The sequence below is a fragment of the Eleginops maclovinus genome, chromosome 2 (assembly GCF_036324505.1).
Source record: "Eleginops maclovinus isolate JMC-PN-2008 ecotype Puerto Natales chromosome 2, JC_Emac_rtc_rv5, whole genome shotgun sequence".
Classification (NCBI taxonomy): domain Eukaryota; kingdom Metazoa; phylum Chordata; class Actinopteri; order Perciformes; family Eleginopidae; genus Eleginops; species Eleginops maclovinus.
Genome location: NC_086350.1, coordinates 28,854,089 through 28,881,447, shown reverse-complemented (window position 1 = coordinate 28,881,447; position 27,359 = coordinate 28,854,089). Strand labels below are relative to the sequence as shown.

The following is a 27,359-nucleotide window of genomic DNA, read 5'->3' as shown; positions in this document are numbered from 1 at the left end:
CAAGGAAGTTAGTTAATAAACACAGAGTGTGTGTATACTGATACAGAGTGCTTAAGGAGAGGCATGTGAAAGAAAAGCAAAGCAAAGAACCTGAAGCAGGCAACCTGTCAACAGACAGTTAAATGCTGTGTCAGCAAAGCCCGGTCACCGTGTATGCCAACCAATCACAGCTGGTCCTCAATGCAGAATGTGTAACAAGTAGGTGTGTAAATGAGTGAGTAAGTGAGTGAGAGAAAACTTTAACCAGTCATCCATGGGCAAGTGCACTCATTTTCATTGTTGTATTTTGGGTTTCTACAGTATTAAATTGACATGCTATCATGTTCAAAAACTGAATATACATGTTATATATAATATATATGTTTAAAACATTAAGTGTTGGTACCTGTCTTTTTAAACCCTCATTGCAAAAAAGCTCAGTTTGTTGTGATTGGTCAGTGATCCTTTGGGTCCTTGGTGTCTCTCGAGCCTGCAGGAACAGCCCCAGCTTTGAAGTCATAGTGGCCTAAATGTGAAATTACACCTTCAATATAGGTCAAGTGTTGCCATTGGGAACAGAAATTGTTTTTTCCAATAGGCGTGCATTTGGATGAGCGGTTTGTAAAACTTTTGATTTAATTAAGATTAAAGTAATCATTATTAAGATGTTAAATGCACTGTAGGAAACAAAATGCTTATTTAGCCTGAGGAAATTATTTACATTCTTGTTGTTATTTTAGATGCACATATCTGTATTTAATTTAATTAACATCTGTATTCCGGTGTGTGTCACATGGGTGTGGTTTGTTTGTATTTAGTCCACCTGTTGTTTGCCAGTTATTAGTATGACATAGAGGTGAGCTGGCTCGGACATTTTCTCTTAACTCTTTGGTCCTCTTTAACTTATTGTTTTATTTGAGTTATGTAACATTGTTAAAGCTATAACTTCAGTAAGGACTTTTATAATTGAACGTATCAAAGTGATGAGCCTACCTTAGCCTCTAGCAACTGGTCATTGGGAGTTTTGTCGCTAAATGCATTGATAGCCATTTTTCTGATGGAGGTTAAGAGCAAATGCTTGTGCGCTTGCTCTATGCTAAATGGATGAGGAAGATCAGTAGAAGATGCATGTCAAATCTATATTGTTAATATGAGCCACTGAGCAAGTTACACTATATACATGATATATGGTATGATTGTGACATCATAACCTGACTATAAATATTATATATCTTACGGTCATGACATGATTACCTTACGGGAGTCCTGACAGCTGCTGGGCACAGGTTCTGAATTCAAACTGTGTGCATTTCTCTGTGGATGTTTCACTATCACATTGTTTATATAGCACCTTCACCTACTAGTATACAAAAGACATCTGACGATGTGGGACCTTCAATTTAACATTTAAAACTCACAATGTCATAGCCAAATTAAATTACAATACATTTGGCAGACACTTTTATCCAAAGCGAGTTAGTATAAATAATAAACGAATCAACACGCGTGTAGAGAGCCCGAGGAGCAGTCTGAGGAATGTGATTTTATAAGGAGCAGTGACAGCCTGTTGAGATCATGCTGCGCAGAGAGGTATAATGTGAGAGCTATCTGTAAAATTCAGTAAACACATGCTCAGACGGTTTATGGTGCCCGGGCATGTTTGTTATGAAATATCTAAGTACTAAGATCAGAGACTCCGATGTTTTTCCAGTGTGGCATCAAGCCATGCAGACAAACACTTGGTTCATTTGCACATAAAGGAAAACAAAGACATTTTGTTAAATGAAACACTACTGAGCAAGAACTACAGTTATGATTTCATGTTTTTCTTCGGCAAAGGTCTCCCTGAATCTAACACAGATGTGGAAAGTTGCATTTGGCAGTAGATTGCCTGGAAACATGGGAAGAGAGCACAGGGAATGACATGCTACACACATTTTTCTGCTGGAACTGCACAGGGACTTGTGTGTTTTAAGTCTGAACACACAGTCACACACACACACACACACACACACACACACACACACACACACACACACACACACCTGTAGCACCAAACACTCCTTGTCTCCTTCTAGGCGGAGCAGTCGTTCTTGGTAGGTTTCATGGTTGGCTGAAGAACACCTCTTTGCCTGAATAAAGACAGAAAAACAAAGAGATTAAGTCATTTGAAGTCATGAAAAACAAGAACCACTTATTACATTTGATTTCAAACGAATAATCAAACTTTTGTCATAGTTATACATCCGTTTGCCATAACCTAAAGAGTTTATGCTTTTAGCAGAAGAATTCATGATTTTTCAAGTCAAAAACACAGACATTCAACTAATTGCTCAAAACAAGTCCTTTTAAAAATGTGAACAAAAATTATCAATGCAATCAAAATTTTAAATGCAAACAATTGTGTTGGTATACCAGAATAAATTAGCTATTGAATAATATAAACCCCCCCCCACATTTGTCAGGATCATGTGATCCGCCACATGACAATTTCCACGGGGGATTGCAAACTTTTTATATGGCCGTTGGCCGGTTTGACTTCTATGGCGATACAGAATCCTAAAGATTTTCTGCCAAGTCTGCCATACAATGACCACACATAGAGAGAGAGTACTATAGTTTGATGTTGAGCATTAATTGTACGTTGATCCACTAACGCCTGTATGGAGCTATTATCGTGCCATAACTCTACTAACAAACTAAACATGTTTTAAAAATGCCCTATGATTCACTAACAAAACAGTGTGGTTTACAAATACAAAACACGATCTACAAACTAATGCATTTGGTTTTTCAAATAAAAACATATCCATCTAACAAACACATCACATTTTATGATAATCATGTTTCAGAAACAAGTACAGCATAGATCTTACGAGTATACAGAAATATTTGTTATGAGTAAAAAAAAAGTTCACATGACTTCAGGCACAAATATTCCGGTGTGGTTGTGCTGAATATTTTCTCACAAATGTCCTGAGTGTCCTGACTTATACGTAATATATGCATCTGTCCATACCTCCTCATTCAACAGTGTAAAGTATTTAAATACTTTCAATGTATTCCACATATGTATATATTTCACATCCTCAAATCATTATTGTTGTTATTGTAAATATTCTTCTCTCTTTTTACACTATTTTATCTATCTTATGTATATCTATATAAATGTATACAGATATACATAATTAGTGCAAAATAGCTCCTGTAGTCGGCTACATATCATCCTACTCATAAAACAGTAACTCATTGGTTTTCCTATAGGCTACATTTTTCACCAGAAACAACAAACTCACCAAAAGACCATACAGATACATAATCCCCAATAGAAGAAATACAAAGTTAATGTTGGAGCTATAAATTCCCTTATGCTGTTTTTTTTAATGACTATAATATATTATTATTATTATTATTATTATTATTATTATTATTATTATTATTATTATTATTATTATTATTATTATTATTATTATTTAGTCTTGTTATTTAAGTGTGATACATTTGTTTCCATGCTTTTATTTTGAAGGCATGTTTGGGCACTGGGTGATTAGGGCACCCGGTGTAATTGTGTATATATTGGAGACAGGTGGTGGTGGTAGCAGAGCACCAGACAGCAAAGGTTTTTTTTACCAGCCGGATAGATTCAAGCTAATGGGAGAGCCATAGGAAAGGCTCTAGACAAGCAAGTTTGGAAACTGTGTTTTTTGCTAATGATACGATAAATAAACGCACAAAGGTGACTTGTCTAGACTTGGTCATTATTCCCTGCGTAAGATTTGCTATCTGGTGCCTCAGCGGAAGTTTAGTTTTAAGTAAATTTTCTTTTACAGATTTTAGCATTTGGCCGCTATAGTTACGATTCAAAAGTAATACTGACATTATTAACGTACAAAATTATACCGATGTTGACAGTGTAAACATAATTCAAAAAAAGAAATCTAAAGACAACATAAATTATTACAAATAATGTAAATGGAAAAAAGATTTAACATTAGGCCACAAAGCTGGTAGACAGAAGGCGACATCACATATTTTGCATACTAATTGACAAGGTCGTATCTAGTTCCTTTCAAAAATGGTAAGAATTTCCTCCATATTTTATAGAAGGTATCAGATTTTCCCTTTAAAGCAGAGGTTCATTTCTCTAAGGCCAGACAATGAGAAATATTTAACATGTTGTTAAATCTAGTCTGGTATGGGTTTGCTAGAAAGAGCAGTGATCATGATGAGAAAATCCTCAGCAAAACCACGACGGAATATTCCTGCCTATGTCACGTGATATTTTATGATGTACTCGCAGAGAATATTGTGTACTTGTAAAACCTATGCTGTATTTGTTTCTGCAACATGATTTTCTGGAAAAATGTGATGCATTTATTTTATAGGTACATTTTTTACTTGCAAAATAAAATGCATTATTTTGTAGAAGGTGTTTTGTATTTGCAAACCACACTGTGTTTGTCACTGATAGGGCATTTGTTGAACAATGTTAGTTTGTTTGTGGACTTATGGTAGAAAATAGCTCTAAGAATCTACTGTTGCTGTTGAAATACAACATTTTCACAAAGAACATGATGAGGAGATATGAAAGATCATCTGACTTATCTTACTCCCATTCATCCAGAATTAGAACAGCAATAAATGAAAACATGTTTTCTGAAACTCATGTGATGATTTTCTTAGGCTAAAACCTAGTGGGAGAAAACTCTGTGTCAGGCTCTGACTTTAAATAGAAATGATGGTTGAATTTGTAATATGTACAGGTCCACAGATGACGCCATAGCCCTCCCCCTTCCACACTGCCCTCTCAAACCTGGAACAAAGGAACACATATGTGAGAATGCTGTTCATTGACTAGAGTTCAGATTTCAACACCATTTTGCCCTTCAAGCTGGTCATCAAGTTTAGGGACTACGGGCGCTCACTGTGACTGGATCCTGAACTTCATGACGGGCAGACCCCAGGCAGTGCGGGGGGGAAACATCACATCGTCCACCGTGATCCTCAACACCCTCAAAGCTGCGTGCTCAGCCATCCCTCTATTTCCTGTTCACACACGACTGCGTGGCCATCAACACCATCGTAAAGTTTGCTGGCGACACGACCGTCATCGGCCTGATTACCGACAGTGACGAGACGGCGTACAGAGAAGAAGTCAGAACCGTGACATCTTGGTGCCAGGATAACAACCTCCATCTCAACGTCAGCATAACCAAGGAGCTGATCAAACGGGACTACGGTGGAGAGTCAGCAGCTTCAGGTTCCTCGGTGTCCATCACCAAAACAGGTGCACCATAGAGAGAATCCTGACCCTCTACAGGTGCACCATAGAGAGAATCCTGACCCTCTACAGGTGCACCATAGAGAGAACCCTGACCCTCTACAGGTGCACCATAGAGAGAATCCTGACCCTCTACAGGTGCACCATAGAGAGAATCCTGACCCTCTACAGGTGCACCATAGAGAGAATCCTGACCCTCTACAGGTGCACCATAGAGAGTATCCTGACCCCCTGCTCTACAGAGGATGGTGAAAACTGCACAGCACATCATTAGGACGAAGCTGCCATCCATAGATGACCTCTTTAAAAAAATGAGTCTTTAAAGCCATCTAAACTTGATCGACATCTCAAACAAAAGCACCCAGCAGAAGCTAATAAACCTATAGACCTTTTTAAAAGTAAAGAAGAGCACCTAGCATTCAGCTACAATCAGTGCTCTTCTTTTTAAAAGAAAAGAAGAGCACCTAGCAATCAGCTACATTCAAGCAGCAAGCCGGCATCCCCGAGCGGGCCTTGAAGGCATAATTTTTTGCATCATACCACATCGGCCGTGCAAATAAACCGCACACAATAAGAGAGGATTTACTTCTACCAGCTACCATAGATATTGTTCTGGAAATGCCAGGTGAGGATGCTGCCAGCAAAATCAACGCGTTACCACTCTCAGATAATTCTGTGAGCCGACGGATTGGCGACATGGCTCAAGACGTATCTGCTCATCTTTTGGAGCAAGTGAGAGCTAGTTAATATTTCGCTCTGCAGCTGGATTAGAGCACAGATGCATCAAATGTCGCAGAATTGCTTGCATACATCAGATTCATTTCAGAAGACAACTTTGTGGAGGAAATATTATTTTGCAAAGCACTGGAAGGTAGGACCACAGGAAGAAACATTTTCCAAGTTTTAGATGAATATATCCTCTCAAATGGATTTGACTGGGCTCAATGTGTAGGTGTGGGTTCAGATGGGGCAGCGGCTAGGCTAACGAAGCGGAGTGACAGCTTTGATACGGCAGAAGGCCCCGAATGTAGTGCCACGCATATTCCATCGCGAGGCACTTGTTGCTGAATGGATGGATGATGAACTACATCAGATACTTTCAAGGTTTCAAGGTTTTATTGGTCATATGCACAGCATATACAACGTATATGTTGGCAATGAAAATCTTATGTCCCATGCTTCTCCAACAACTCAACATACATGGTGCAAATAAGAGAAATAAAATAGTAAATAAAATACTACAGGAAGTTATACAAGTAGTGAATTTCATTCCCCGCCCTTAAAACATTGACTGTTCACTGTTTTGTGTAACGACTCGGGCATAAAGTTTGAGGGGTTAATGTTCCACTCAAAAGTGCGCTGGCTTTCCCATGGGGCGGTGCTGAATCATGTTTTTGAACTGTGAACGGAAATTGGTGAATTCCTCTCTTCTGAAAATCATCAAGTGGCTGGCCGTTTTTCAGATACCTCATGGCTTCGGAAACTTGCATACATGTCGGACATATTCCAGCATCTAAATGTCCTGAATAAGAGTATGCAGGGGCGTGAGACGTACATATTACATGCGCAGGACAAAGTACAGGCTTTTATAAAGAAAATCGCCCTGTGGTCGACCAAACTAAAGGAGGGAGTGACAGAGATGTTCCCACAGCTTCACCAAGCGCTTCTGTGTTGATCCAGGCATCATTTCACCACTGATCCAGTCGCACCTAGCGCACCTGCTGGGATATTTCAAAGACTATTTCCCTGACCTGGAAGACAACTCAAATCAGAACTGGATAAGAAACCCATTTGCCCCAGGAGTAGGTGAGAGTCTGGATCTTATGTCCCAGGAGAGACTCATAGACATGGCAAATGAATGGGAGTTGAAGGTAACATTTCAAGCTGTTTTACTCCCACAGTACTGGCTGTATGTCTAAAAAGACTATCGTGCACTGGCTGAGAGGGCTCTCAAATCCCTTCTTCCATTTGCCACCACATACCTCTGCGAGTCTGGCTTTTCTACATTGAAGGTATTGAACACAAAGCACAGAGCATGTTTGTAAGTGGACAATGACATTCGTCTGGCACTGACAAACCTAAAACCTAGGATTGATAAACTCTGTAGGAGCCACCAAGATCACCCCTCCCATTAGTGAGGGAACAGTCATACACACAGAGAACTGACAAGGAATGTTTAAAGCTGAAAACACACTGAATGTAATGAACTAATAGCACAAAAAAATAAAATACTGTTAATATTACTGTTTAATATTATATATTATTCTATATATATTATTAAGAAAGAAATCACTTTCAAAAATGCAAACAAAATATTTTTGTTGTTCATATTACTATTAAATATTATATAATATTATTAAGACATAAATCACTTTAAAAATATTTTATAGTTTACTGTTGATATTACTGTTTAATATTTAGTTAAGAATGTTTATAACAGAAGACACAACGAATGTAATGAATGAAAAACAAAAGATAAAAACAAGAACATGTTTACTGTTAGAACAACTGATTATTAATAAAATATATATATTAAGAAAATTTATTAAGAAGCTGTATGTTTAATTTTTTATATTCGCCATCATAATTTACACATCATTTAAAAAAGAATTGCAACGGGGGTCCCTGCCAGAGGATAAGGCTATATGGGGGTCCTTGCCATAGCAAAGTTTGGGAACCCCTGTCTTATATAACTATGTTGTATTGTTGGAGGAGCTCGGGACTCTGAGTTGTTTATGCTGAGCAGAGGTGGCTAAAAGCACTAGTAGCAGGATTTACAGTCGGACACAAATTGTAAGAAAAACTTCAACATCAAATAAAAACTGATGTAAAATGGTAGCATTGTTATGTCCATGTGTTACATTTCTGTGTGTCAACAGTCAACCTCACAGCTGTTGCACTCGCAAATATGGTTGCAATGCCTAAAATGCCTTCTGTCATGACAATGACCCAGTTGTGAATGGGGGAATGTAAACATCTGCATTCTAATTGCCAATGAGAAACGCCACTATGAGAAAAAGCACAAGGTTTTTGAACAATCACACCCAAGTCTGAGCTGAAAATAAGCAGATTTTTAAATCATGGCAGGACAAGCTCGAGCTCAATTCTCTCACTGAACCAAAGAAAGTGGGGGTGGGATATAAGAGGGACCGAAAGAGAAACTTTCAAACTGTTCAGTTGGTATGATGTGTTGACACTGATGTATTGCAAAATGGTCTGAGACTGTTAAGTCAAGATGTGAAACTGAAATAGGGAAACTCAAGCTGCTGCTGCACTTTATTTTTATTTTTTTTAAAAGCAGCACGTTTTTTTAAGAATGCACACTTTTTCAAAAGCTATTTTATTTATTTTCTCTATTTTAATTTTATATGCAGCCCCAGAATATCACTATATATCTCTAAAGTTTTTTATATTTATGTATATACTGTATCAATGTTAAGTGACAATAAATATTGTCGAAATGTCTTTCTTTATTTGATTTTCAATAAGTTGTTGATTAGATGCAGACATTGATACAGCTATGTTCTACTTCAATATCACACTAATTAATAATGCAAGTTAAGAAAATACAGCTTTAGCTTGACAGCCAATACAGAATGTAAATCATATTGAGACTTAGCCATACATGGGTCTAACTGCCTCAGACAAAACAACTCTAAAGTCAGCTGTAACCCTTGATGATCTGTCTGCAGCTGAGGTCAGTGAGTTCAGAGCATGCATACTGACACTGACCATATGGACACATTAAACCTATTCACCTAGTGTTGAAAGCTATGGCACACATGGCAGTTTGAAAAGGGTATGTCTTACTCCTCACCCTTATGTTTGCATTTCTATAATGGTATATTTTGTGTTTTGTCACTACAGTGGACGATGTCAGGAAGTATCTTAGATATAGAGTGCTGTGATCACAGATAGATAGCAGTCGCATCATACTGTGGTGAAGCTGAGTCACATCAGCGAGGTGATACAGCGCTTACAGGGGGTGATAAAAGAAACCAGGCAAGTATGTTGCTATGTGTCTTTCATCGCCAGATGGGTGGCATGGGTAGAAACTGTGAGAGGGAGAACAAGGGGTTAGTGACAGGGTTAAGTCCTTGACATAAGCCCTTTTTTGGGAAATACAATCAGCGTTTAACATTCTTATCTAACAAATGTACTTTCCTGTAGGAGAGTAATTATAAAATGTTGATTGTAATAGAAGTGACAGTATGACAATTCATCGTAAGTGAAACCATGTGCATGAGTTTTCTGAGCTTTTTTATGTTTGAAGTTAATTACAAAAATTCTCTTGTGAGATAATTTCCTGGCGACAGAAAAACTGCATGATGCCAATGTCTAAGAATGCATGACAACATGCAGGACACGACTACTCTGAAATGATTCACAAAAAATTCTCCATATAACTGTCCCTTTTCCATAAAGTTAGAGCACATGCAGTAGTCTTTGGAGCTGCCACAAAGCCTGTTCTAAATTCCATGCTTTTACTCACCTAGATCCTCAAATTATTTAGAAGGGTGATAACTTTTTTAGGTTTAGGATGCACATAACTTGTATGGATGTAGACATTGCCATTAGATTTGTATTTAAATTGAATATTTTTTCAATTTTATTTCTGAACAGCATTGATTGTGGGATTGAATCTAAAGGTCAGCTGGTGGCATTCAGAATATTAGTTATATAATATCTGCCAATCATGATATTTAAATATCATTTTTATTGACAATGTTAATTATGCTCCCATAAAATCTTTGTCATGCTGATTAATGTTATAGATAGTCTAAAGAAGATATCTTCTTGGCAGGCTCAATTGAATAGATACAAAAAATGAGTATGACATGACACAAGGTTGTACTTGTTTTTACTCATTTTATTATAAACTGAAGAGCCACCTGCCATCTGCAGGCATCTTAATAGATTTTCACAATTGTTAAGCAGCTTATTTTGTTTGAAATTTAAAGTATAAGTGATGCAGGGAAGCAACACTTATGTGCACTACAAAACTGGCACTTTTTAAGAAATATTTTTGAAATATTCGTTTTTGAAAGAAAAAATGTTACTACATTAGTTTTTGTGAGAAGGTCAATTTAAATGTCACTGTATGTATAATGCTGACAAAAAGGAAATGACTGTATTTTACAGGGCTTAATATGTTCTATAATAATTTGGTTTTTTGATTGCATGGTTTAGCAAGATTGCGCTCTCTCCTTTTGTTTAGGACAACTACACTGGTTGCAGAAAGAAGTCTGTGTGTAGAAATCAATGAGAAAAATGACCCCCTTCCTAATTCTGTCCATTTTCTCCCCATTTAGAGTAAACAATATGGCACGATATCTGCGATTTGAGTTTTTTCTCTTAGAACTTTTTTTGAAAAAGTCATTTTTAGGTTCAGATATACTATACTCCACCCTTTCATCTTACTTCTGGCCTAACAAAACAAGATGGCCACAGCCAGACAACCAAGATGATCTTCCAGATGTGAGGCTTCAATAAGGTAGTCCAACAAACAAACAGGGCCATCACAGCGTGTCACAGGTCATCCTGGCAATTTTTTTAATTTGTCCTTTTTCAATTTAACATTTTCTTTAAAGGGCATCCTGTAAAAGTATGCATACCCTACTGTACTTCATAGTCCACATAACATCCCTTTATCCTGTTGCTGATAAAAGGATCCAGCAAGTGTTGCATTTTAGTTTCACTCAGAATCCCTTAAACAAATAATATACACAATGGCGAACAACAAAAGAGACGGTATCAACGTTTGATTCCTGGTATCAAAAGTATTAAATGTGAGTTAATACTTTTCAAGCAGAACTATGCAGGGGAAATAAGGTACCAGACAACACTAAACCCAGCCCATAATCAAGACCTCTAGTCCTAAAAACTTGTATCTTAATATCACAAAGTCTGTCACTGATTTCACCCAGCAGCATCATACACTGGGCCTGGTATGTCTTTCAAGGCTTCAATCTAACAGAAGGGAAGTTCAAAGATAACAAAAAAGTGGAATTAATTGAAATTAAGGAATTAAGAAGTCTAATTAAACACTCACCTTTTTGAGCCAGGAGAAGTGGCTGTAGAAATCAATGGGAGTATCCATTTTCCCAGTCCATTGCCCTGCCTGTCCTTGTCTGTGTGTGTCTGCTTGTATCTGACTGTCTGAGAGGATGTGTAGGGAGCCCACAGAGGGGGCAAACTAAGAGTGGATTCCTGAATTAGCAGACTGCGGTAGCATGTGAGCAATGTGATGTAAGAGTGCGTGACTGCAGTGTTCACAGCTGTGTAGGAGGGCCATTTAAGATCTCTTCCTTCTGACTAGGACAACTCCCTTTGTTGATCCCCCTCCTCTTACAGTACTTCTCTCCTTACTTTCCCACTTGTCTCAGAAACTCACTGCCTCCTACACACCCTTGCATGTGTTATCTTCTCCTCCCTCCCGTCACTTTTCTCTATCTCCTACTCCCTTTCTTTTCTGTTTTCCTCTTCTTTTTCTGAGGTCCGTGTCACTGCCAAATGGGCGAGCCTTGGAAGACAGGGGATAGTGGGAGGGTTTCTCTGTCATCTGTTTGTGTCTGGGTCTTGGCCCATGTTCTCTCCCTCTGCCCCTCCCTCTATCAATCCCTCTCTCTCTACCACGCACGCACACACACACACACACACACACACACACACACACACACACACACACACACACACACACACACACACACACACACACACACACACACACACACACACACACACACACACACACACACACACACACACACACACACTCACACACACACACACACACACACACACACACACACACATTTATGATCAAAGCAGCAACAGGCTGTAATGTATAACCCTTAAATTATGGTACATATTTGTGTTGTAGGTTTCCATTTCCTGTGTATTTTACAAAACTGTTTACCATAACTATGTCAGCCATTTGTCTGAATTACAAATACTGTTTTGTTCTTTACTTGCAATATACAAAAAGAAGATAAAAACAAAAACAGATAGTTAGATTAGGATATTTATTTGCCTAATACTGAGGTGTTATTAGTTTAAAACTGGGTAAGGGAAACAAGATTAATGCTGAAGGTGGTTGTAATCTTGTCCGTAAAAAAGCAGGGTGTGTCTAACCGTTACCACTCTCCAGATCTGTACTAGCCAGTTACAACTTCCTGCCAATAACACACTTATGAGACTTCCTGTGTTTACATGTCTGTATCTGTGAGTGTGTATTTCCTGGAATATCACTTTCACAAAAGCCCACAGGGGGCAGAGTCATTGCAGAGCAGAAGTTTCTTTAAACATGTTCCTGTAGTCAGCTGGGAGAAGCAGCGAGGTGGAGAGGATGAGACGAGGGAGCAACCAAACCAGGCTTTTGTTACTCTGCTGTTGAAATGTACGGGCCACATCAACAGTTTTCACACAAAGTACGAAATCAAGATCGTGCACAAACCATAGCCATGTGTTTTTGTTCCAGAAAATGTAACAGTAATTTAGCATAACTCTGGCATTAAATTCAATCAGGCTTTGAAAAAAATTTCAAATTTCAAATTGGGCAGGGTGCCTTGATGTTTTACGATTCTGCAGCACTTTGAGTAGGTGGTCATTTTTTACCTGTATTCCTTTTTATTTTCTGTCATCACCTTAGTTCGACTTTCTCATAAAATAATTAAATGACGTGGATCAAAAAACACAACATGCAACAGAAATACTGTAGCACACAATTCCTACTTTGAATCAACTTTGTGTGTATCAAGCAGCTTATCTTAATTTCCCTCCCAATGTTCTCTTTACCGTCTAGGTATTTCTGAAAGAGTACTCTGTGGGGAACACATGCAGCAGGAAAAACAACAAGCTGTGGTTGTTAGGGGGATCTATTGTAAACCTATCTGCTGTTTTGAAAACCTTTAAATGTTTTAAAGTTTGCATTTGTACAAATCAGAACCCATTAACCTTCCTCAAATCATTAAATTGCATGTCTTTAAGATATTTTAGAGTTATTTTGTTGAAATATTGACACGTGGCCCAGTCAGTAGGAACTTGGACTGGGAGCCGTATGGTTTAAGTCCTTGAACAAGTGCATTTGACACCCCATTGCTCACCGGGCACTGCAAAATTGAAATGGTGTCATGATTTTAGTTGTGTGTGTGTGTGTATTGTTTCCTGCTTAATTTACAAATGTTTGTTCTCCACCTGTCTGACTTTTTGCCGTCTGTTTGATATTATTTTGTTTATTAACTAGACCACTGGGTCATATTATGACCATCTTTTCTATGTTGCTGTGGATTGTTTCTTCGGTTTGGTGTTACAAATATCAAAACAATATACAGTAATAAGCATTATTAACTATCAACATGATTATGTTGCCAGGCAACAGCCTGGGTTCATTCACAAACTCTGCAACAAGAACGTTACTATTTGTCTCAGTATGTTTAGTAGGCATAACAACATATTTTAATGTAAACTAAAATGTAAAGGAATGTGTGCAAAACAAAATGCATCTGTCATAGCTGTCATAAACTTTACCAGCTTGTCGTTTTTTCAATCTCACACGACTCTAAACGTGTCATACACGGTATGACACGTTTAGAGTCGTTGCAATGCAGGTAGGTTGTGTTGCTAATGTCTGCGGCATGTTCTGTTGAATATGTTATATTTCATGAAAAACAAATTAACATATTAATAGGAGATACAAAATAGGGGGAAAGTAGAAGCTCAATGATAGAAATATAGAATAGCAAATATGAAGAAGAAACTGTAAGTGATATCTAGAATATAACAGTTTAGTGCTGGACATACAAAGATATTGATAGGAGGATGAGCAAAACAGACAAACTAATTAGGCTTTGATGAAACTTTTTTTTTAAACTTGAAGATTTTGTCTTCTTTTGAATAGGGAAAAAGCTTTGGGGGTATCTACAGATAAAGATTAAGCCTGGCAAAGTACTGTGAAATACACTCAATGGCCACTTTATGAGGTACGGCTGTTCTAATCAGTAAATCACATGGCAGCAACTTAATGCATTTAGGCATGTAGATATGGTCAAGAGGACCTGGTGAAGTTCAGTCAGAGCATAAGAATGAAGAAGAAAGGGGATTTAAGTGACTTTGAACGGGGCTTGGTTGTTGGTGCCAGACAGGCTGGTCTGAGTGTTTCTGAAACTGCTGATCTACTAGGACTTTCACAACCATCTCCAGGGTTTACAGAGAAGGGTCTGATTAAGGGAAAATATCCAGTGAGCAGTTCTCTAGGGGAAATGCCTTGTTGATGCCAGAGGTAAGAGGAGAGCGGGCAGACTGGTTCAAGATGACATAAAGGCATAAGTGACTCAAATAATCACTTTTTACAACCAAGGTATGAAGACCCTCTCTGAACCACAACACGTGGAACCTTGAAGCAGCAGAAGACCACACCGGGTGCCCCTCCTGTCAGCTGGGAACAGGAAACTTAGGCTACAATTGGTACTGGCTCGATAGAATATTGGAAAAATGTTGCATGGTTTTATGAGACTCGATTTCTGCTGCGACATTCGGCCGGTGGGGTCAGAATTTGGCAAAAACAACATGAGAGCATTGATCCATTCTGCCCTATATCAACAGTTCAGGCTAGTGGCGTAATGGTGTCGGGGATATATTCTTATGGGCCCCTCAGTACCAAATGAGCATCATTTAAACGCCACAGCCTACCTGAGTATTGCTGCTGACCATGTCCATCCCTTTATGAAAACAGTGTCCCCATCTTCTGATGGCTACGTACAGCAGGATAACCATGTCACAAAGCTCAAATCATCTCCAACTGGTTTCTTGAACATGACGATGAGTTCACTGTACTCAGATGGCCTCCACAGTCCCCAGATCTCAATCCTATAGAGCACCTTTGGGATGTGGTGGAGATGGTAAAGATGCAGCTAGTTTTAATGACTTACTTAGGTGGAACTAAAGTCTGATTTAAGGGTTGATTATATTTCACATCGTTAATCCAAATCTACAAAGTAACTAAAGGTATTAAATAAATGTAGTGGAGTACAAGTACACTATTAACTCTGAATTGAAGTGGAGTAAAGTACAAAGTAGCAATACATTGCAAAACTAAACTAAATTGCACGTTGGTACAGTACTTGAGTAAATGTACTTAGTTACTTTACTGCACTGCTGCCTAGAATAGGATATCCTAGGATATCCTCTAAATAAACTTGTGGTTAACCATTATGGTTTTGTTAGATAGTTATCAAAATCAATAATTTCTTAACATCATGTTGATCTGAAGATGATAGATGGCTACTGCCATATTTGCAAAATGCCCCGCTGAACCTTGACATGTGCATGTACAAGCTTATCAACTAACAACAGGAGGGGTCAGAAACATAGAACCAGCTGTTAAATAAAGCTCTTCTGACCTTAGCTGCCATGTGGGTAACAGTATATGAATACTGTTCAATATTGACGCAAGAAATTTTCACCCATTTATCAATTATATTTTGAAATTTGATAACACCAATGGGTTTCCAACCCCCTAAACCCCCAGGGGTGTACACAGTTTAATACTGGCAACTTCTAATTATGGGAAATATACAAATGTATTTTAAAACTACAATTCCTAGTAGAGATGCCCCATAGAATATGTGGTGAAACACACAAATAGCCAGTGTGTGTGTAGTTCTTCTGGTGTGTGGGTGGACTCATTCAAATCCTTATATTTTGTATTTTGTGAATGTTCGGAATTCTACGCAGTCGTTCGGCTGCTCGAGCGGAATCCAGAATTTGCTGTTGATAGTTACGACTCATAAGGCTTATTACTCTATTATTTTGATATCTATTATAATATCAAACATTATTTTACAACAAACTCTTATTTTGAAATAAAAAGAAACTGGTAAAAAAATACAGTTTCCTGTGCTCCGACTTTCGATTCTGACAGACGGCGAAAAAGTCTCACATTAACTATCAGATGAATAAATAAAAACAAGGATAATTGTGTCTTGATGTTGAGTAGATAACAGTGTGTGGTTTCGGAAATAATAACAAATTAGAAGGTAAAAACGCTGAAATAATACAGAATCCAGGATTCTGAGCCCCCACTCTCTTCCTCACTGACGGCAAAAAAGTCAGACAAAATTAAAAAAATAATTGTGGCTTGATATTGAGAAAGACAAAAGTTGATAAACCACACCACTTCCAGTCTCCAAAGGCTCGACTCTTGCCCTGAAAAAAAGACGTAGTGCATGCACGAAACATACTAACAATAGTAATACATTGCTTTTAGAATTGTTATGTGTGACACACAAAAAAAGTCAAAATCGTGTTGGGGAACATGAATCAATAGATTACATTTCGTGACTACAACACAAAATGCCGTGAGACTGGGTTGGTTTTTGTCCAGATCCTGGATCCGGTTGCTAAATGTCTGGTTGTTCTCAGTTTTTCTTTATTCTTTATAATCAGCCTTTTGAATTAGAGCTCTTTTTTTGTTAAGGATACTTGAATTATTTATTTTTTACTGCTCTTGGGTCCACCTTCAAGCCTCACCCTAACAATCAGGGCAGAAGGCAGGAATGAATTAAAGGGGGGAGGGATAGATCAGAGTAAGAAACACATTTTCACAGAGAATGGTTGGCCTGTGACTGCGTTCAAAACGTGAGACATCTTCTGTTGAAACAATGTAAGCTGCTGAACAGGATCCAAGGTGTCCCAATTGACTCTACCAATGTGTAAAACTCAACTGCAGCAAACAAAATCTTTCAACCGAATAAATGCTGCATGTCAGTGAATTTGTCATGAAACACTGAAAATTCAATACATTTTCTGTTTACATTTGCAGTAATAAAAGAAGGCCAATAGGAAAAAAGGTTTTAGCATTTTTATCTTACTGTGAGCAGTTTAATCCTAAGAGTTTTGAGCACCTGACTACTGCACCAGCTAATTTGCAAACAGAATTGTGACAGAAAGTCCAGGGAGTGCGTCCAAACATGCAACAATGAGAGGTGAGTATTCATCAGAAAGAGAGGCAGAGGGTGTGAAGGAGGCAGGAAGTTGATCATAGTCGAGTTGTAATAGTGTCTCGGAGGAAAACCTCCCTAACCTCCCCAAGTTTCCTTCCCTAGCTTTGAAATCACTGTAAATGCAAAAGGCAAACTGTCATCATAATGATGAGGTTGCCGTTTGCAATTTGAAGTTAAAATCCTAAGATGTTAAAGGTCTCACACTATACCCCTTTTCAGGTTCATTTACATATTTTTGGAGACTCCTAGAATATATTTACATGCAGTAATGTTAAAAAAAACCTAACCCTAACTTTATTCTTCTCATACTGTCGGTCTGAATATAGTTTTATCCAGCTTAATTTTGAATCAGTTGAACACCTCACCCCCTCCCCTCCGAAAAAGCCCAGATTTCTCTTATTGGTCAGCAGCAGCTTTCAATTATGCAGTAACAACAAGTTTGGCTGTAAAGCGGTCAACAGATGTGGATTAGGAGTAAAAGAGAGAGGGTTGTATTTTCTGACACTTTGTGAGTCTCCATCAAAAAGTGCTTTTTGCATAACAGGGGACCTTTAAAACACACACATGCACGCAACTACAGGACAAAACACAATGCTGCAAAAAAAGAAAGACAGTTCCTCAAGCTTGAATAGCCTGAATAATTAACCGAGCGCAAGTCAAGACTGCTGCTCATCTTCAGCCTTTTCTTCATGTTTTTCAACATCTATCAAACTCTTTTTCGCGATCTTAAAAGCTCAAAAACAACATAAAAGCCATAAAGTCTTGCATCTTTGAATCTTAAGGGGGTAGTTCAGAATTTTGGACATAGGACCTCATTTCCAAATTAGCCAGTGTGCTATTTATCAGTGGAGACCGTTTTCAACTAGTTTCATCTAGTCTTTCTAGTTGCAGAGATCGCTGGTGCTAGGCTAGCGTAAGTCAACGGTTTCTGCTAGCCTGCCAATAAAAACAGTCTTACCCACTCCCACAATACACCCGAGGCAAATAAATTAAAACGCCAGACTATCGATTGAAAATGTCTGTGTTGATAGAATAATGTTAGAAATAAAACTATCCTTGCATCGCAATGACCGCATAACATTTTGAAGGACTAGCTTCTCAGCAGCGGCGGAATTATACTTGGCTCGGTTAGTTGTGTAGTAACGAAGCTGTGCCGAAAAGTAAACAGAGAAGCGCACTCCAGCCAGGACACCTATTAGCAGGGGCAGACTGACCAGTAGGACGTTCTGTCAAAGTCCAGAACGGCCGTCCCTTTATGTGGCCTACGGTTCATCAGAAAAAGAAAAAAAAAAGATTAGCGATATCAAGTCAAAACAATAGAGGGCACCAATACCATATTGCAGGCCGATTACATGGGGAAAGGTACCAAACTTGAAACAAAACAAAACAAAAAAACACACAAAGAAGAGGTATAGGCCTAAAGAAAATGTCAGGTAGGAAGCGTAAAGAGAAAAGTGGCTGGGAGAAGGCGAAGGAGAAGAAGGCCAAATCATTGGAGGCCGACGCATCAAAATGTCAAAAGCTTACTGAGCTATTTAGTAGGCCTATTGAGCCAGGCAAGCACTATTCTGTCCTTTTTTTTTCCAAATTGGCAGAGCCTAATTAAAAGTAGCCTAGGCACAGCCATTGTCTTCTTCATACTTGGACAGTATAGTTTATTAAAAGTTATGGTATAGAAGAAATATTGAATAGGTTTTGGCTATGTACATTGCCTAACAACATATATATATATATATATATATATGCATTTGTTTATTTATCATTTGTTAATTCAGGTTGAAAAAGATAGTTACAGCTCAAAAGATGACAGGGAGAGTGCAGGGATGCGCCAGGATGCTCAGCATCACAACATTTCAAATGCCCAGACAGTCAGACAGTTACAGCCTGGAACAATTTTTTGCTTATCACCCCCAGCAAAAGTCCAAAAATGTGTCTCTGCAGAGAGTGTTCATTTGTAAAGATGGCACAAATCGCAAATGGCTCACATACTGTGAGGAGAGTCACACGTTATATTGTACAGTGTGTTTGGCATTTTCCAAGCCATATGAAACAAATCCCTTCTTAAGTGGAATGCAGGACTGGAAGCATGTCAATCAAAGAGTAGAGTAGCATGAAAGGGGGGCCATGCATAGGGTGTGTGCTGAAGCATATTTTTTACGTGCATCAAACGCTGATATAGCCAGTCTGCTACATGGTCCCCATATAGTGTCCTACAGAGACCAAATAAGGAAAAGAGGGCGAGTTGTTGAAATAGTTAAAGTCATTGGTAAGAGAGGACTTTGCTATGGGTCACAATCTGAAGCAGCTTACACATTGGATGACCTGAGTATTGACCATGGTAACTTTTTGGAGCTTGTAATTCTTCTTGGGAAATATGATGTATGTCTGAAGAAACATCTCACTGAGTGCAGTGAGAAAAGTAACAAGGTGCATCAAACAGGAGATCAGGGTCGAGGCTCTCTTGTGACATTTTTGTCCAAAACCACTGTGAATAAAGTCATCTCTACAGTGCAGCAACTTATACAGGAGACCATTGCAAAAGAGGTTAGAGAGGCTCAGATGTTTTCAGTGCAGATTGACACAACCCAAGATATCACATCCCAAGACCAGTGCTCTTTAGTCTTAAGGTATGTCAAAGACACAGTTCAGGAAAGGCTTCTTGCAGTGGTGAAGTCTGAAGCATCAACTGGCCAATATTTTGTCACGGTCCTTGCAGATGTCCTTGAGAAATGTGAATTGGAGATCAGCCACTGCATCAGTAATGCCACTGATGGTGCATCCAATATGCAAGGCCAATACAAAGGTTTTTCCGCTCTGTTGTCCTCGAAAGCGCCAAACCAAGTGCATGTGTGGTGTTATTCACATGTGTTAAACCTGGTTCTGGCTGATACAACTGAAGTGGCTATTGCCAGTGGATCCTTGTTCTCACTAATGAACGATATTGCTGTCTTCTTTCGTGAGTCATACCAGAGGATAAATGTGTGGGAGAAGGAAAGTCAAGACAGTCGACATAAGCGTCTTTCCATGATTGGAGAAACAAGGTGGTGGGCCAAGAATGTTGCTTTGGGGAAGATTTTTGGGTCCTTTGGGAAGCCAGGCCAGTGTGTCTACACTGATGTCATAAGGGCACTGAAAAATATTGAAGGCCAGTTTAACCTGAAGACATCAGCGCGTGTCAAAGCAAAAGGGTATTTGGAGGGTTTAATGAGGTTTGAGACCGTTCTGACTGCTCAGCTTTTCCTCGGGATCTTTGAAGTCACAACACCGCTCTCCAAATACTTGCAGACGCATGGTTTAGACATCTTGACTGCTCACCGAATGGTTCTGACCACTGAAAATGCCCTCAAGAACATGTCACAAGATTTTGAGTCAGTGAAGAAAGCTGCTGATGTTTTTGTTCAGTGGGCAAATACAAAATTGTCTGAGGAGGAATGTGATAGGGAAGTGGAAGAAGCTCTTCCAGAGAAAAGGATGAGGAGAACAAAGATGATGGATGGTGAAATGGCAAGGGATGAGAGCTTTGGAAATGCTAACAGTGCCTATGAAGCAGAGGTCCATAACCAGGTGATGGACACAGTTACAGGGAGCCTCCAAAGGCGTTTTCTATCCCATGGTTCCCTCTATGCAGACATGGCTCCCATTGACCCAAGAAACTTTACCCAAGTTTGTTTATCAGGTCTGCCTGATACTGCTTTTCAAGGGTTGAGCAAATGCTTACTCAAGTTTGACAGCAATGCAACTGCTGCTAATTTGCAAAGTGAGCTTAAGTGTTTGGTAGCACAATGGTCACGTCTGAAACAGTCTGTGTTGGATGAATACAAAGTTAGGACAGTGGTGGAAGAAAAGACAGAAGAGAACAAAGACACAGAAGAGGAAGAGGAGGAACTTAAACTGAGCACCTGCAAAGCTTGTAAAAACTGCCCAGCATGTTGTTACCAGATTCTGACAAGGTACAACCTGTTAACAGATGCCTATCACATCCTTGGCCTAAGCTACACATTTCTCCTCACTCTTCCTGTGACCCAAGTAGCCTGTGAGAGAAGTTTCTCTGTCTTCAAATATATAAAGAATAGATTGAGCAGCACTAATTCCCAGGAACATCTCGAAGCATTTATGCTTATGGCCATAGAGAAGGACATCGTAATGTCCTTGGGCAGTGAGCTCATTATAGATAGAGGTGCATAGATCAGTGCCCTGTTGAGTAAGCTTTTACTGCCACATTATTGCATACATTTTCATTAGCAACCTATAAATAAAGTTTCTATCCTCCAAGTTCAAGTTAATATAGGTTAGGGCTACCTTCTTTGTGAGTGTTCGGAAATACTTTTGTTTTATTGTGGTTTTATTGATGTTTTGTATAAACAACTCAGAAATGATCATTGATTCTGTAATGTTATTATCTGTGAATATCTTCAGTCTATAAGGCTTTTGGTATAGTATCTTGAAACGCTGGCAAGTGGTTATTTAAACACAAAATGGCGTATGGGCTGTGGGCCTAAATTGTTGAAAAAGTCCAGGGCCTTTTTTAGCCCCAGTCCGTCTCTGCCTATTAGTACAGTGGGATTGAAGCATTGGATTGTAAACCAACGACTAAGCAACATGGTGATTCAGTGTGCATTTCCACATTGTAAAAATAAACGCTACAGATGGGCACCACAAAGTTTCCACTAATTTCCAGTGCGAGCTCCAGAAACAAATCAACTGTGGCTTGTTGCTGCTGGCTTGGACATCAACACACCGGCGGAGACTCAACTCAAGGGGCGAATGTGTAGTGATCATTTCAGACCAGACGACTTTGAAAAACCCCGCAATCTAAAGGACCACAAGTTACTGACAACGAATGCGGTGCCAACTGTCTTTCCAGATGCACCAACAGCTACTGATAAACAGGTATTCACTTTTGGTTGGCAACTCTAGCTGATAAACCTAGCCCCTTTCATAACGTTTCATACTGATAGATTGAGACTGACAACGTTAGTTGGGATAACGTTACAGTTCAATACATTGTGGAGATTAACAACGTTAGCTAACGGTATAGTTACACACTCTTGGTAAATACCTGCTGGGCTCACCGCTAAGTTTAAGAAATTGCTGTTAGAAAAGTCACGTAAGCTCGGCATTTGTATACATTTTCTGCACTGGCACCACCAATCTCCCGATGTTCTGTCCCAGTTCTCTACTGCAGCTCCACCGGAGGCTGTCTCTATAGATGCTCTTTCTCTTTCTGCCCTTTGAGCATCTATCTCTCTTCATCAGTGTATTCCGACTTGTACAGGTACGGTTCGTTGGATAAAACAAATTTCTCATCACGGTCTTCAAAATCTGACACATCGGTATGTTTTCAAACGTGGCCATATCTTGTTGATTGGTTAGTCTAATAAAATTCCTTCAAGCACTATATTCTGATTCTGTAGCAATGACAGTGGCAGGTAAATAAACTATAATAAAGCCAGTAGCCTATTAGCAGCTAATATCAGTCCGCCGCTGCCGTAGCTACCAACTACAGGGAACCAAGTATAAACTACACTAGTGCTGAGACACTGGTCCCTCAAAATGCAATGTGATGCATGGGTAGTTTTATTTCTAACACTAATTTATTTGCCTCGGGTGTACTGTGGAGTGGGTAAGACTGTTTTTGTTGGCAGGCTAGCAGAAACTGTTGACTTGCGCTAGCCTAGCACCAGCGAACTCTGCAACTAGAAAGACAGGATGAAACGTGTTGAAAACGGTCTCCCCTGATAAATAGCACACTGGCTAACTTGGAAATGAGGTCCTATGTCCAAAATTCTGAACTACCCCTTTAAGAGGGAATTATTTTGTAGGTGTGGCTGTAACTGTCAATTTTGGAACACTACACTGCAGAAAGTTTACCCCATCTTACGTTAGACTACACATGTGGAAGCTAAATTAAAGTATTTCCCTGTGAAGTACTCACAGTTCCACTCTGCAGCCAGTCTATGAGAAGCTGTGCTGTTTCTGCAGGTAGCTGTGCTCTGAGGCTGTCTCTCTCGTCCTGGTTTTGTTGGAGCTCCAAGGCAAGTTTGAGCTCCTCAGCTAACTGAAGGAGCTGCAGAGGAGTGCCACTGACGGGTAAATCCTGCTCATACATGCTGTTAGAAAACTCCACTGCTGCTGCTCTGGAACCTGGATGTGAAGCAGATAGGAGAGAACAGACTGTTACTCAGCATAAAAACATTATGAATTCTATAATGCAAAAACTAAAACATTCTTGCAAATCAAAAGTGATCTGCTACGTGTATTACCAGCTGTTACAACAGCGTCGAGTATGGAGCATTGAAAACTAGGAAGCAAAATTTAAACCGATCAGCCATAACATTATGACCACCTGCCTTTTATTTTGATGCAAATCAGACCCTGGATTAACTCAGAAGCAGGATGGCTTTTCAATGGGACATTAAGAACTGTAACATTATGGTTTTCATGGAGACTTGGCTCAAATAAGTGTAGGTGGAAAACATCACATCCTCCTTCCTGATCCTCAACACCGGAGACCCTCAAGGCTGCGTGCTCAGCCCTCTCCTCTACTCCCTGTTCTCACTGCATGGCCACACACAGCTCCAGAGAGTACAGAGAGGTGGTCAAAACAAAGTCAGCTGAGATTGTGGATTACAGGAAGCAGCAGAGAGGGCGGACACGCCCCCATTGCCATCAACAGGACTATGGTGGAGAGTAGTTCTTCCTCCGCAGGTTGCAGAGGTTCAACATGGACTCCAGGATACTCTGTACCTTCTACAGGTGCACCATAGAGAGCATCCTGACCTTCTTCAGATGCACCATAGAGAGCATCCTGACCGGCTGCATCACGGCCTGGTATGGCAGCTGCACCGCCCTCAGCAGTAAGGCTCTACAGAGGTTGGTGAAGACTGCACAGCACATCACCAGGATGGAGCCACCAGACAGAAACAGTTTCATCCCACAGGCCATAACACTATTAAACACCTGAGCTCTGTTAAGTTACTCCATAAGCATTCATCTGTTGTAAACTATGATTTTTTTTATCTTAATAATTATCACGGTAATAAACAGTATATATTTATATATATATATATATATATATATATATATAACGGTATATAATTTATTCTGTACAATATATAATTTTACAATCTGTTCTTGTATATATGATGGTCCATTTACATGTCAATAGACTTCTTGCAATATTTGTTTATTTATTTGTATTTACTTGCACATTTCACAATATTGTCTTGCACTATTTTATTTGTATTTCTTTCATTATTTGTATTGGTTTTATTAGTTTTATGTTCTATTAATATTCATGTTGCATTGTTGGAGGAGCCGGGCACTTTTTTATTGCCATATCTACACTGTAGCTACTGTGCATATGAGAATAAAGTAGGGCTGCCCCCGATTAGTCGACTAATCGTTCGTCGGCGAAGAAAATATTCGTGGACTAATTTGTCATTAGCCGAGTTGTCAAAAATGTGCTATGACGCGTCATCCAGAATCCTCCTTAGACTTAATTCAGAGCTGTGCCTGGTCCTCAAATTATTTTGTGGGGCAGGATATCCAAAGTGTGCGATCCTTCTGAGCATCAGGTGACGAGCCCCAAAAGGTGACATGCAAACTCCGCTGGAAAAAAGGTGCCTCCGTATCCACGCCATCATCACACATGACAGAGCTTTATTATCCCCGACAACTTGAGTTCCTTTCTCAGACTCGGAGGAAAACAGCAAAGTTACCCAGTATGTGAAATTAGCATGGTTATCATTAACGTAACTGTAGCAGGGGATAGTTGGTTAGAACTAGCTAACTTGATCAACGTTAGTGTGGTGGATCAATGGAAGAGAAAAGGAGTGAGATACTGTGTGTGTGTGTGTGTCTGTGTGATGTATGTGTTTTGTGTGTATGTATGTAGCTGTGTGTGTGTAGCTTTGTGTGTGTGTATGTGTGTATGTGCAGTCATAAACAGAACACAATGTTTATATTATCTCCTTGTTTCAGATGATGACACATATGAGAGCTCCTGGCCAGCCTTGTGGACTGAAAGTCAGGCTGGGGAATTTAAGAACAGGCATCCTTGGTTAGAGTGGAGGGACAGAAAGTTAGGTAAATGTCAGCACACATGCAAAGGAAAGCTGATCTAAACAACAGTAATTCATAAAGTCATGACTATGCAAATGAGAGTTAATTTATGGTCATGTTAAAAGTGCATTTAAAACATTTGCACCATTTAATTACTATATTTTAGTTATCAGTAGTTGTCAAATAATTAGCTATTGAAAAAGTGGAACATTTTCTCCTTTTATCTGCTTTTCATGCATTTATTAGCCATGATGTACATTTTGTAAGCAGTTTATTAAATACTTTTGAGTAAATATTGGCTCTTTTCTGCAGATGTTATTGGTAAAAACGTGTATTATGCTAATTGGTCATGGTTTTGTTTATTTCCAGGTTGTGCTCTTTGCAGCGCTACAAAATCAACCGGTGACCTCACAGAACAACAAGTCTCTATGTCTGAGGAGTGGGTGCACTTTAAGATCCAGTCTTGCAGATCAAGCAGGCCTCTGAGAAACAAGATTAGACGACATGAGACGTCCAGAGCACACAAAATAGCCCAGGAGCTCACGGAGAAGGGTGGACAGGATTTAGTTGGACATTTGGTGAGAGCTGTGTCAGAGACTGTGTTTGCAGAGACAGATTCTGTATTTAGAACAGCATACTATCTTGCAAAGATGAACCGACATTTTACTGACCATGACAGTCTCATTGAGCTTCAGGAAAAAAATTGTGCCAACATGGGCACTAGTCTGCACTCAAGGTACAGTTCCACAAAAATGGTAGAACACATAGCAAAAGAGATGCAGGAAAAAAAAGTTCAAAGTATTGGGACGCCTTCAAGCAAGTTGTCTATCCTCATTGACGAGGCTACATCTATTAGTCACAAATCTGCCATGATTGTCAACTTGAAAGCCTCAGTGGATGAAGCTACTCCTGAATTTTTGTTCCTGGAGCTGGTTGAGCTGGAGAGCCAAAGGGCAAAGGATATAGAAGAAGCTCTGCTGAACAGTTTGGACACGGCAGGCTTCAGTGAAGAGTGGCTTCAAAAGAACTGGGTCTCATTTGTTTCTGATGGAGCCAGTGTTATGTTAGGCAAGAACTCTGGTGTGGCAACCAGGCTGACAGCAAGGTACCCTAACCTGTTCACATGGCACTGCATGAACCACTGTTTGGAACTGGCTGTATCTGATGCTGTGAATGAGGTTCAGAAAGTCAACCACCTCAGAGTGTTTCTAGAGAAGATCCACAATCTCTACAGTCAGTCCAATAAAAAATTCACGAGAGCTTCTGGAAGCAGCACAAGAAGTGGGCTCCTGAAAATTGGCAGAAGTCCTGAAAATTGGCAGAGTTTTAAGTATGCGATGGGTGGCCAGCAGTTTCCGTTCTGTAAAGGCTGTATGGACATCCTATGAAGCACTTAATAGACACTTTGAAAATGCTGCAGTCGACCAAACAAGAAACAGCAAAGAGAGACAAACTTATAGAGGCCTGGCACGTTGAATGCAAAGCAAGGAATTCCTGTGTGACCTCGGACTCATGTTTGATGCATGTCTGAACTTGCAAACCTGTCTCAGCAACTCCAGGCCCATTCTGTCACACTCTTGAGAGCAGACCATCTTCTAACGCGCACCATCAGAGTGCTGGCATCATTAAAAGACACCCAAGGAGAGAAATTAGTGGAGGCACTGACTGCACAAGCTTTGGGAGATTTAGGATCTGTTCCCTTGGAGTCAAACGCAAAGCTCACACCAATCAATGCAATGCGAGTCCAGCCAGGGAGAAGAGACGGCCACAAGGAGAACTACAAGCAGTTAGTCTATCACAGTCTGACGGGCGGTTTGGTGTCAGGGAGGTCACCTTAGTTTTGCTGAATACCTCCCTGAAGTGGTGATAATCCAGCGGCACCCCTGAAAGATCAACTGGAAGGCTGGAACCAGGATCTGAAGACAGTTAGGGAACAACTGCGTACTAGTGTTGTATGATGAGTGACCCTCCCCAATAAATGTCTATCCAGAGCAATGGCCGGCATAGGACCAGGCAGAGGTATCCGCCCGATC

The 27,359-nt window shown here is 39.7% G+C and overlaps 1 protein-coding gene across 1 annotated transcript in view; it reads right to left on the bottom strand.

Moving 5' to 3' along the window:
- ppfibp2b (PPFIA binding protein 2b) overlaps window positions 1-27,359 on the bottom strand; it is an 80,537-nt gene that overhangs the window by 37,972 nt on the left and 15,206 nt on the right. The window contains exons 3-5 of the mRNA XM_063898105.1: window positions 23,198-23,406; window positions 2,025-2,111; window positions 386-505 (exon numbers count right to left, since the gene is read on the bottom strand). Of these exons, the coding sequence (XP_063754175.1) occupies window positions 386-505; window positions 2,025-2,111; window positions 23,198-23,406 (416 nt within the window). The remainder of the gene's footprint in view (window positions 1-385; window positions 506-2,024; window positions 2,112-23,197; window positions 23,407-27,359) is intronic.